General features: G+C 40.0%; 1 protein-coding gene across 6 annotated transcripts in view; it reads left to right on the top strand.

The window, feature by feature from the left end:
• Window positions 1-12857, top strand: part of KIAA0586 (KIAA0586 ortholog) — a 69452-nt gene that overhangs the window by 33307 nt on the left and 23288 nt on the right. For 3 of the 6 annotated variants that reach the window (XM_030949632.1, XM_030949629.1, XM_030949627.1), the window contains exons 27-30: window positions 1485-1619; window positions 3206-3386; window positions 6688-6827; window positions 10453-10540. In XM_030949632.1, the coding sequence (XP_030805492.1) occupies window positions 1485-1619; window positions 3206-3386; window positions 6688-6827; window positions 10453-10540 (544 nt within the window). The remainder of the gene's footprint in view (window positions 1-1484; window positions 1620-3205; window positions 3387-6687; window positions 6828-10452; window positions 10541-12857) is intronic. The other 3 variants (XM_030949628.1, XM_030949630.1, XM_030949631.1) reach the window with 3 other exon arrangements.

The raw sequence follows: 12857 nt of genomic DNA, 5'->3' as shown, positions 1-12857 counted from the left end.
ACTTTTAAACTGCATACTCACAAAGAGTGTTAGAATTTCAGAACACCAAAGGAAAAAAAAAACACATTATACAAACTAATTTATGTTTTTAAAAAGTTGGATAATTCATATACTTCTGTAGGTGAGAGATAGCTATTATGCACTTTCATTTTTTTATTGTTTCTAGTTTTAAGGCATCTTTGACAGAATAGAACGTTGCAATGCTCTGAGCTGTTGCAGCTTTGAGCCATCTTTTAATTGCTTGCATGATTAAATTATTAAAGTGGGTTAGCTGAGGCTGGAGTTACTTAAAGCTGCTTAAAACATCAGAATAGTTTTTTTATCCAATGTCTGCTGTAGTCCATGGTTCTGGAAGCTTCCCAAGTCAAGATATTCTCCATTTCCTTGCTCTTTTGGTATTCCTCAAATGCCTGGACTTTCCCTCTCTGACTTTGTGTAAAGCCTCTTGGTAAGATGTAGCTGTGACATTAATTATGGGAGACATGATGGAGAAGAGAAAGCTCTGGGGGGACCTTACCAATGGATAAATATGTGGTGGAAAGAAGTAACAAAGAAGGAGCCAGTGAAATATGGGAGGAAATGGACACAGGATGAAATTCAGGAAATTTGGTTTAAACATAGATGTTTTTACTGTGGAGTGGCCAAGCACTGGAAGAAGGGCTGCCTTGGGCAGCTGGGTTGGGATAGACAACCTCCAGAGGTCCCTTCCAAGCTCCACAAGGCAAGTTTAATGTTCTGGAGCAGGAGCCCCCTTCTCCTGGCCTATCCTTCCTACCCAGAGTTTCCCATGAACATCCATGATTCCAGTCACAGCATCAGAGAACATCCCCAGCTGGAAGGGACGCACAAGAATGATCAAGTTTCAACTCCTGGCTCTGCACAGAACCCCCCAAAACAACCACCACAGTTGTGATACTGCCCTGGACTGGCTGATCTTTAGGTGCCTCCTCTGTCAGCCACACTTCCTCCCCTTAATTCTGATAACAGATGAACCTAAATTAAAGTTCTCTTCATCAGAGGAACATTTGCCTGCTGAGATGTTCTTCCCTCTCTTTGTCAGATAGGTTGGAGCTCCTTCTAGTATTTCTCCTCCTTCTAGTATTTCTCTGTCCTCAATCCAGGGTGTTTGGTTGAGGAAGGTAATTCCTTGCTGGTGAGAGAAGCTCTGCAGCCAGATTGTTGCTAGCAAAGCATGTGTGAGGATTTCACTGTTTCCCTCATCTGAAGGGTCTTGTTCCTCTTTAAGTGTTGCAGTCTTTTGTATCAAATAAAGAGTGTGCATGTCTGTGGGTAAAAGAAAACAGTGTGTCATCTGTTTGCTTATTTTTAAAGGCTTGAATTTTCATGACATAATTTTTCAGTGTGGAAACTTACTGTTAAAAAAAGCTTAGTTGTGAACTAAAGTAAGAATGATTCAAATTCCTACCAAAAACAGTTTTGGAGTGTGTATTATGTGGGTTTTTCTTTTTGTTTCTTTGTTCTAGGATTATGATCCTCCAAGTGAAGGGCAGGTGATGAGGAGAATGGGTAAAGGCTGTCACAGGGATCCTGTCCTGGCTCTTTTAACCAAATTAAATCAAGCACCTGTTTATGTACAAGAAAGAATAGAGCACTCAGAGGTAACTTACAGTCCTTGGCTTTCCAGTACAGTAGTTTTGAAGTGATTCTTTCCTACTCAAAAGTAGATAAAATAGCCCAAATTTATCCTTGCTGTTGGCTGTAGAGCAGCTTCATACACTTCATTCCCTGCTGCAAGTGATCCCACTTCTGTTGGCTTCATTCTTGTGTAAAACCCTTAAGAAACACTGAAATCTCAGGGTTATAAACAAACTGTACATCCTGTGTACCTCGTTTTCCAGGTGTGTGACTGTCCCCATGTCCCAGGTTTGTCCTGTCACTTGGAGTGCCAGGGAATTTTCTGTCACTTCAACAATACAGGTGGAATGCTCAAAAGTACAAATACACTGCATTTAACAGCCACAGGAGTGTTTTAGGGAGCTATGAAGAACTCAGCAAGTGTTTACATGTACTTTGCACATGCTGTTGATATTGATCTTGGAACAAAACCTCAAAAATTCCTATTCAGTTGGCAGAAAAAAAAGAGACAGAAAAATGAAATTATCTGCAGCACAATTTTTTTGTCACACATCTGAGTTATTTCTGTGTTGGAAAATAGCAGTTTGGACTGGGTGTTCATTCTAACTGACATAGCTGGAGGAATGTTTGAAGGAAATGAACTTTGAATGCTGCAGCAATGGTTCATGAACACATTTAGTTACAGCAGATCTTGCTTTTTGTGATGCTACTGATGCATATGCAGTTTCTTCCTTCTGTCTTGGTCAGTTTAGTCTAAATAATTACCAACTTGACTCACCTCCTTGGCTGTTCCTTTGTCTTTATTTTGGTAATGAGCTCTGGTGGCTGGACTTGGTGAAAAGCTTTCTCCAGTGTTAACTCCCAAGTCTGCCTGTAATTGCAGTGCCATTTTCTCATCAGTGCTGCCAGTTACAAATGCAGCTCTGCTTTGCTTTTTCCCTTTCCCATAGTCACAGACCACTCAGTGTGTCCATCCAAGGCATTCATAAACTCCCCCCAGATTCTGGCAAGGTGTCCCTTCTCCTTCAGAGGAAAATCAGCATTCTCCTGGATGTTCTCTGTATGGCCTTAGAGTGATACTGTGCACATGTGTGTGTGTATGTGTGTATTCCACCTATTTTCTGACATGGAAGCAAGCTGGGTTTAACCTGCAGCTTTAAAAGTCAGGATCCAGGGAACCATCCCTATTTTTAGTGCCCTCCAAACCTACTTGAAAGTTGAAGCTTTTATCTGACATGCAGTGCAGAGAGTCAATAGCTTTTAGATGCTGCCAATGTTTCAAGGTCAGGCAGTCAACAGTGGCCAAATCTATAATATCAAAGGCTTCATGTGCTAAAAATGTAGCTTAGGTTCTGATCATGTAGAGATAAGTCTAACAGAATAAATGATGTTTGGCTGCAAGTGTTTCTTTTCTGTCCTTCTCATCAATGTAGATCTTAATTTCAAACCCAGATGATATCTCCATGGCTTGTTTTCTTCATCCAATGCAAATGGAATAAACTTAAGTTTATAAAAGCTTTCAGGGTTAATGTAATCAGAAAACAGTACCTGGGTTTGGAAGACTTCCACTGGGTTTTTATATGTGCTGTGGTTTTGGTGTTCTCTGCAGGATTCTGATGGCAGCATTGGGGAGCTCAGTGAAGGACAGAGGCCAAGGCTGTCCAGAGCACAGGAGAGAATCCTGATGGGAAATTCCATTTTTATGGAGCATCCAGCTGCCCAGAGCTTTGGGAACAGACCACGCCAGGGTCTCCGTTCTGCATCTCCAGGGCAGGTTGTCCAAATTGGAGGTACAGTTACAGTTACATTCTTATTTCTTCTCTATGGTATTCATGTGGATCCTGAGTAGTTTCCATAACAGAATCTGAAATCATTTCAGACCATACATTCAAAATCCAATATTTACAGGCAATTCCTACAATGAAACTATTAGTGTTCCTCTTTCAAGAACTGGATTTAATTCAAGCCTTGTCTTCACTCTTCTTAGCAATTTCCTACAATTGGAATAAAAATCATAGCAAAAACCCACTTGCCTATACAAAAGTTAACTTGTAAAGTGTATATCTTATTCTTTTAAGTCAAATTCAGTTCTGAGTAACAGATGGAGGCAGTTTCCATTGGACAGGTGTTAGCACCAGCACTTCAGGCTGCTTCTGTCTGTCCCCTTGCTCAGCCCTGCTCCTCTTTGCTGTTATCACTCCATCGTGGTGACACTGCAGTGCCTCATAAATGGCAATATATTTTAGCTTCATATATTTCTCTAATGATATGGGAATTGATTTTTTTCCCAGATGGATAGCTGAGGCACACACATCTTGTACAAAGCAGGGAGTTGATGTTGGTAAAGCAGGGACATTTATTTTATTTCAGTTGAAAGCAGTGGTCCATTCTTCCTCTTCCTTATTTTTTTCCCCACATTCTCTGTTGTTATCTGAAAATGTGCTGCTAAAATTGTTTCATGTAGCTGCTGCAAGCAGTAGAAAGTCTTTATTTTGTTGACTGTAGTTTTAAATATGTTTAAACTAAATGGAAATAATTACTAAGCTGTTGCAACACAAATATGGTTGCATTGATTCATCAAAAGTTGTGTAAATTAAAGTGATCAAACAGCTGCTTTTCTGTCCTTTTAATTTTCACATTTATGAATTTGACAAGAGAAGCTTATCTCACATTATTAACCCTTGACCAGTAGGAAGTGCATTGAAATTAAATGTGTTTAACACGTGGCAAAAACAATCTTGGAGAAAATAAAATATTTGCTTGGTTTTGAAGTGATTAACATTTGAACTGGTCACACAGAGAGTAACCTTTTAAACCAGCTGTGACCTAACATTTTGGACAACTACACCAGTGTCAGCCTTGAAAATATATTCTGGTACTTTATATATTATCAAACTTTTCCTTTAAAGTAGTTTGCTGAAGGTTGTTTGAAAACTGGTTGCATGAGGTTTCCTGAGATAAGAGATTTCTCTGAGTCACTTGTTTGAGTCTGTGTTGGTAGGGGTCAGTCAGCACTAAGGACACTGATGTAGCAATAAATGAGTGATCACATCATCTGCAGATAGTGCAGGACAAGGGGGAATGGTTTTAACCAAAGAGGAGAGATTTAGATTAAATGTGGGGAAGAAATTCTTCCCCTGTGAGGGTGATGAGGCCCTGGCACAGAGCAGCTGTGGCTGCCCCTGGATCCCTGGCAGTGTCCAGGCCAGGCTGGATGGGGCTTGGAGCACCCTGGGATATGGAAGGAGTCTCTGCCATGGCAGAGGGTGAACAGGATGGGGTTTAAGGTCCCTTCCAGCTCAAACCATTCTGGGATTTCTCTGGTTCTGTAAGTCTGTGATGGTGCTCAGGACCATGGAGTTGGAAGATGCTTGTTAATGCCAGAACTTGTCCCTTTGTCTGTCTGTCCTTCTGTCCTCCTTACCCACACTGTCCGTGGCTGTATCTGGCATAACAGGGTTGTTGTATCTCCTTGTATCTTTAAAAATAATTTTTAAAATTTGTTTAATTCAATTTAGGATGCCTTTTGACTGTCCTGTAAATATCTTAACACTTTTCAGACCAGCTCCTGCATGTGATGATAATCCACCAGTGTTTCTCTACTGATTTTTATACTTATCTCTATATCTTGTAATGTTGTTTTTAGTCTTTATTGCAGCATATTTTTGAGAGGAGGCAAGTGCCCTGTACTAACTACCATAGGGCGATGCCCTGTGCTTTTACATAATCTTTATAATCCCAGACTGAGTTCTGTTGCATTCTGATGATTTTTAATTTAGCTTTCCTCCCTCCCCACCTCTGAACACAGCACAGTAATTTGTTGCATTGCTAAGGAAACAACATTGTATAAAAGCTTGGATCTGCTTTCAAGACAGGAGTTGTTTTCATATCAAGGAGGAACAAAAATCCTTGTTTCTAAGTCCTTTTGTTACTGAAGAAAACAATCTGGTTTTGGAGGGAGGGTCAGGTCAAGGGTGGAAGGAATGATCTGTGATTGTTTCCACTTTCCTTCCAAACCTTTTTTCTCTCTGCACTGGGATGTGATTGCCTCTCCTTCAGTGCAAGTCAAATATTTCCTGACAGCCACAACAGCTACAATGCAGGGCCATCATTTTACTTGGTCATTCTTTTCAGGGCTAATACTAAATAATAGTTACACCATGGGTGTCAGACTTCACCTATTTCAGGCTGTGCATCTCTGCACATGAAACCTTGCAGTGGATACTCAGTTCCTCTGGCAGAATGAGTCACCCACAGAGGTGTCTGTAGGGATTTTGGGGATTGTGTGTTTTGGGGGTTGTTTTCAGTTTTGTGACCAGTTTTCATTTGTGTTATGGGAACACAGTGTCCATTTGTAGGATGGAGAAGGTGTTGCTCATGTAGGCACATAACAGCATCTTGATGATCAGTCATTTATAAATCCTTGTTTTCAATGCTAAAAGTCAGGGATATAAAAACCAACATGCAAATGAAATGTGGCACATGCAGTCTTAAAGTGAACAATAATTACAGTTAATTAAGCAATGATTATAGTTAATTAGGCTTAAAATTCATTCTTTGGCTCTGTATGATAGCAGAAGGCTAAAGTTAGTTCATGAGCTGTCAGTACATTTTTCATAAAGATGTTTTACACACTTGCAGGCTGCAAAACCATGATAAATGTTGGATTAGAGAGCAAATTATCCCTTTAAAAGAGGCTATATACAGGTTTCTTTTAGTTCATACAGGAGTGAAACATTTAATGAAGAAGCTTTTCCAATTTCTTTGCAGTAAGTGTGATAAAGCTCATTAAGCATATAATGGTATGATGAACTGTACAGCTCTGAAGCTTTCTCAGATGCTGCCACATTACAAATCTACAGATGATAAAGCTGATTTATTCTTTCAATTTCCTCAGACATGTATTTCTTATTTCATTTTTATCCCCACAAGAGCAATTTAAGGGGTATACAATGAGCCATGCAAGGAGGAAATCATTCTCTTTAACATTGCATGTCCCCCTGTTGGAAATTTGAAAGGCTGCACATTCTGTCACATGAGTTGACCAGGAGATTATGGCTCCAACTCATGAAGGAAATTTTTTTCTCTCAGCAGAAATTCTTGGAGATGCAGATACAAGTCCTAGTCCAATGCTTTTGGCTGAACTGGACTCACAGCCAGGTTCAAATCCTGCTCTGCCAGCAGCCCAGCCAAGCTGCAGAATGACACCACTCCCAGAGGATCTGTCCCAGGTGAGCTGAAAGGATTTTTCCTGTGCCTAGTTAGAAAGAGCAAACTGAAACCTGAGAAAATAAATTTTCCTGTTTCACTGTCATGCCTGACATCACAGAACTGGTGCATTAAAGTGACACATTCAGCTGAGAAGAGTCAAAGTGCATGTGTGCTGTAAAGGTGACTGTGTTTCCTGTGACAAATCCTTACAGAATCCCTTCTTTAAAGCTCAGACCTTCTTTTTTTAACTCTTCTGCACTTCCTCACAGCTTCAGTGGTCTCACAGGATCCAGTCCTTTACAACATTCATTGGGGCATTCCCATGTTTTAGGGGCACAGTCCTTCAAATGTAGGATAAATCCTGGATATATGGCTGAGGAGGTGAGCACAGAAATACAGAAATTTGCCTCATGGGTTGTAACCCACTCAGCATTCCAGAAACTTCATTTGTCCTAGTAGGGGCAGGGCTGGAAAGGCAGTGAGTATGATGAACCCCAGAGCACTAAAAGGTAGAGGAATATCCTATTGATCTCTGCTTCAAGCCTAAATAGTTAATTTTTTGCTACTTTATTAGTATGTACTGTTACCTAGAGATGATGGTTTACTTGCTAACTAATTCAAATAACAAGTGGCAAAAGCTAAAAATGGGGTGGCAGACTGCTCTCTAATATGTGAGGCTTCACAGAGTGTTTGAAAGCATTATATACTTACCATGGTTGCTGTATTCATGGATAAATTCTGTCCTTCCCTGAAGTTTGTTTGGTATTTGATGTTTTATTTGTATTTTCAAAAAATCTAAAGTATCTGGCATTAAACTCCCTTTGGATTTATGTTTTTGAGCCTTGATGTGTATTGTGCCATTGGTGTCTGAGCAGTTCTTAAATTTGTCACCTGAAGTGATGTGTTGCATCTTCAGAGAAGATTTTTAATGTTACACTTCTTTTACTTGAAGCTCACCAGACCAGACTTTCTTGGAATTACTGTTCACAGGCAAAAGTAATAGGGACAGAGAGAGTAACACATGTGCCTTTCACAGAAGATATACAGATAATTATCTATTATATTATCCTTTATCTGTAGGTAGTTATACATTCTCTTATCTTTAGAAACTTGCATCTGAACCCTTAGTGTGTTTTTTTTTTTTTTTTGCCTGCTGGCATGTAAAACTCACCCTCCCTTCAAACCACACAACCAAACCCCAGAACTTTGTGTGGTTTTGTTGGGTTTGCTTTGTTCCTGAGTGTGGTTATTCCTGATTTGACTCTACATCACTTTCTCACAGGATAACTTTTTATGAAGTGATCATACTTATGTGATTGCCCCATCCAGGAGAGATGTTTACTGGGGTTAAACCATATTCTGTAAGATCCTCTACTAGATCTTTACATTCTTCTCTGAAATTAAATAATAACCCCTGTACCAGGTGATTTGAAAGCTTGTTGTGACAGCATTTATCTACCTTGTGACAAGGATGAACCTTTCCCCTGCTTTAATTAAGGATGGCATCTGTGTTCAGCTCTGCCATTGGATCTGCCTTGTCACCTGCCTGCAGGAAGAGATTTTCTGGTAACATTACACCAGCAAAGAGAGCAGGAGCTGCTGAGGCTTTCAGGATCATTCATTCATTCATTCTGTGCAATGTTTAAGGCAGCAATCACTTCAGACTTCTTGAAGGATTTCCTCACAAGTTAGTCACTGACTCTCACATCTTGTTCTTCATCTCCAGACAGTGTTTGCCTTCACTGAAATCAAACTGTATCACCTACGTACAAAGGCAGAAGACAAATCTATTCAGGAGCAAAGTTTGCTGAGAGACCTGAGAAAATGCAGGATTTCACATGGTGTCCTGCTGGTCCTTGGCCTTGGGAAGTGATGGCACAGCCTGGGTGGTTCCTGCAGCCTGAGTGAGCAGGATCCTCGTGCCAGGGAGGTTTGGCAGGGATGTGGAGCTGCCACATTTGTTTGCTCCCTGGTACTGGTGTGTAGGTCAGGTCTCCACCAGCAGAAAGAGCCCTGAGTTTTCACACAGGGCAGGAGCAAATGCCTTTTAGTCATGAAGAGTGAAGTCTGTGTGGTCACTCAGTCCAAAACAAATGGCTTAAGTCATACAGGAATTTTCTTATCTACCCAAATTCCTTGGCTGCTCCTCCATTCCTGGCATTAGATTTTTTTTTTGAGATTTATATATGCTTTTAGCCACTGTTAGACAGAAAGCCAGACTAAATGCATCTTTACTTTGACCCCTCCTGTCCATTCTTGTGCAACAATACAGGAATTGACTGTTATTTGTGGCCATTTTGCCCCCATGGTCTTAGCTCTAAGAAGCAAGAGAATGACTTGGAGGAAGCTGAGCTCTTCCTATTCTAAATAAATCATTTTGATCATGGGAGGGACAGGAACATTGAAGTCATATTTGCCTGGCTACACATTCCAGAGATGGTAAATCTAAATAATTTGAAGTCCCAAATGCATTGTTAAAATCTTAGAAAATCACTTAGTTGCAAAATATTTTCATAATATTCCTTTATAAGTATGGGTGTTTTTATACAATCTGCATTTTTCAAGTGGGATTGTCACTTTGGTATTCTCATTAGCTTTCATTTTTTTGTATTTCAAAAGACATGGTTTTTAATCTTCAGGAATGCAGAATTGTAAGTTATGAATCTGTGTTATCTCTAATCTTCTGTTTGCAGCTTGGGTCAGTTTAAACTGAGTTTTGCTGTATTACAAATCCAATAGAAAAAAAAAACACTTCAGATGGAACCATGAGAACTCTTATGCTGCTGAATTTTAATATTAATTTAATATATTGATGTCCTTCTGTCATGTGTCCATGAGACCTTCATGCTGCTGACATTTAATATTCATTTAATATATTGGTGTCCTTCAGTCACATTTCCATGAGACCTTCATGCTCTCAGAAAATAATCTCAACTTGTTCTCATCTTGTCTGCTTTAAATTTGTCTGTCTTAAGGGAAAGCTGAAGTCTTCCAGATAGACACCTAGTGACAGGACAAGGGGCAGTGATTTTAAACTGCCATAGGGCAGGGTTAGATTAGAGATAAGGTAGGAATTCTTCCCTGTGAGGGTGGGGAGGCCCTGGCACAGGGTGCCCAGAAAAGCTGTGGCTGCCCCATCCCTGGAAGTGTCCAAGACCAGCCTGGATGGGGCTTGGAGCAGCCAGTTCTAAAAACATGGCCAAGGAAATAAATTTTAGATTTGGCTCAGGTTTTCCAACCTGTGTGCTGAAATTTTTATATTTCTTTTTTCTTTCATCTTTCTCTTACTAGTCAGGAGGGTAATACCTAGGAAGATATTCTGGGTATTGAAGAAAGCCAGGGAAATTTTATGTTCTTTCCACTACATGCTTTGAGTAAAAACGGAAAGTCTCCTGTGTCTTCAGGTCTAAAATGGCACTTTTGCATCCATTCCTGCTGCTCCCAGGATGTTTGTCTAGAGGGAATAGCTGTAATAGGCTAATTCAGAGCTGAATTCTCTTGAAGTCAGATGTAGGGAGAACAAGTGCACATGTTTAATGAATCTTTGAAAACTTCTTTGGATGTTTCTTGAAGCTGAATGTAATCTTGCTGTGCTTTGACATCAAAAGTGAGATTTGTAATGTGATTTTAATGCATGATACCTAGGAGGAAAGCCAAGGAGCTGCACACGTTCAGGCTGTGAGACCCAGAGTTATCTTTGTGAGAAGGAAATCTGAGGAGATGCAACAAGAAGGTAAATCAGTGTCAATATGCAGAGTTCTCTCAGCTAAGCACATCACTTCTAAATATTGTTGTATACTGACATCACAGCGCTGATTTTTTTAAAATTTGGTTTTCATTGCTCTACAACATTTCCAGATGTTTCTGTATGTAGAGTTTATACACATTATGTGTATAAATGTGTATACAAAGTGATGGCTGTGTGTGTACACAGTTATGTTATTGTTGAGGTGCAATGAAAGGATTGGAAATTCATCCTGGAGAAGAGAAGGCTCCAGGGAGACCTTAGGGTCCCTTCCAGTGCTTAAATGGGCTCCAAGAGATCTGGAGAGGGACTTGGGACAAGGGATGGAGTGGCAGGACAGTGGGCAGTGGCTTTACACTGACAGAGGGCAGAGTGAGGTGAAATATTGGGAAGAAATTCTCCCCTGTGAGGATGCTGAGGCCCTGGCACAGGGTGCCCAGAGCAGCTGTGGCTGCCCCTGGATCCCTGGAAGTGCCCAAGGCCAGGCTGGATGGGACTTGGAGCAACCTGGGATGGTTGAAGGTGTCCCTGCCCATAGCAGGAGGTGGAACTGGGTGAGTTTTAAGTTCCCTTCCAACCCAGTGCATTCTGTGATTCTATGAAAAGTATCTGTATGGAAGTCATGAGAATCTTGGCAATTAAGTATTTATTTAAATTTGGATTTGCCAAGAGCATTGCAACGTGCATTTTCTGTAGTCAACTTGAATCTTAATTGCTTTATAGAGTGCTGTTCAGCAAAGGAGATGTTCATGATGTTTTGATAAAGGGAGTGGCTCATATGCTTGAGAAAACACAGGAGTGCTGCAGGAGAATTGAAAGATAATGTGAAGTTAAGATCATGCAAATGTGGGGGAAAAAATATATTTTCAATGTTAAAATGACCTGGTTTGAGATGGACTTCAAGCTGGTGTGTAACAGATAAAGATTCTCTGTTCTAAAGGACACTAAGTATTATCTCTGCTATTTTTGGAGGTTGCTTAACAGTGTTTGTAAAGGTGTTCAGGATGATGAAAGAGAGGGAGAGAATATCTTTTGTTTATTGTAGTTCAAGTCAGTGTGGGAATAGCATAAACTGTGCACATGACTGCCATGAGTAATTGTTTTAGCAGATAAGAAGTTTGTGGAGGTGCTACAGTGAGATGTGTAGCAGTTTTAATCTTACATTCTAAGAACAAGAATCTAAAAACCTGCCTGTCTACAATATATGCAATTATAACTGCTCCACCCTAGCACTGAGAAATTCTTCCTTCAAGCCCTTTCAAAAATAACTCTTTGAACTTCTTCCATTTAATTTTTTTAAAAACATCTCATCGAATTCTGAGGGAATTATTCTGCTTCAAATATTTATAAGTGGTAAGAAAAGCCCCAGGCCACTGTTATTGGTCGTGGGACTTGGAACCTGATTTCAAAACCGTGGTTTGCATATGAAGAAAGTTATGAATAATGTAAAAAATTATCTATGGATAATTAGTGGAAAAGCTTCCAGAGCTGAAGTGGCACAACTTAGTGCAGGTCTGTGTTTACTTGTTTTTACCTCTGCATTTATCTGTACTGTAGCACAAGGAATTTGGGCATGGCCCAGTTGTGTCTGAGCTGAAAATGTGTGACCAGGAGATGGCAGTAGTCAATTTTCTTTGAGAGGAAAAAAAAAAAAAGGATGATTTATATACCAGGATAATTGAAATCTCATTCGACGTATACATATTTAATAAGCCAATAAAAATCTCAAGGATTAGAGAATGGAAACAACTGTCTGTCACTTTTAACCAGAATGTCTCCTCTCTCTAAGCTTCACCACAGAGACCTTAATCAGGCCAAAAGTTGAGGGTAAAAATTAATAAGAAGCATTTGAAAGAAAAAGGAAAGCTTGCAACATGATAAGTGTACGTGGGTTTAAGTAAATACAACATTTTAAAATCAAGCACATCTGTTACTGTAAGTTCAAAGCACCTTGTTTATAAAAGCTTCATGTCAGATGGTTGCCTTCCCTGGGATAGAAGGGACAAGGAATGCCTGGAAATGGAGAAGCATTCTGGAGGCAGGAGCATTGAGGTGCTTTTTCAGAGTTTAAAGGGTAAGTGGTGGGGTTGGTATTAGAGTTTAGGAATTCCAAGCCCTGAGCTGAAGTGTGAATTCACAGCGTTGGGAGAAAAGGAAAATTGTTTTGGACTTCAAGCTGGATGTTGAAAAGCCATTTTTATATAATTGATAAATACATGACAAGATTTGATTCATCCTTTGGTGGCCATAAACATATATATACACATTAGAGCTTTCTTTTGTTGTTTAAAAATTTCTGTGGTCT

This window comes from Camarhynchus parvulus, chromosome 5 (genome assembly GCF_901933205.1).
Source record: "Camarhynchus parvulus chromosome 5, STF_HiC, whole genome shotgun sequence".
In the NCBI taxonomy this organism is placed as follows: Eukaryota; Metazoa; Chordata; class Aves; order Passeriformes; family Thraupidae; genus Camarhynchus; species Camarhynchus parvulus.
Note: the sequence above shows the minus strand (reverse complement) of the source record. Positions and strands in the feature narration are given on the sequence as shown.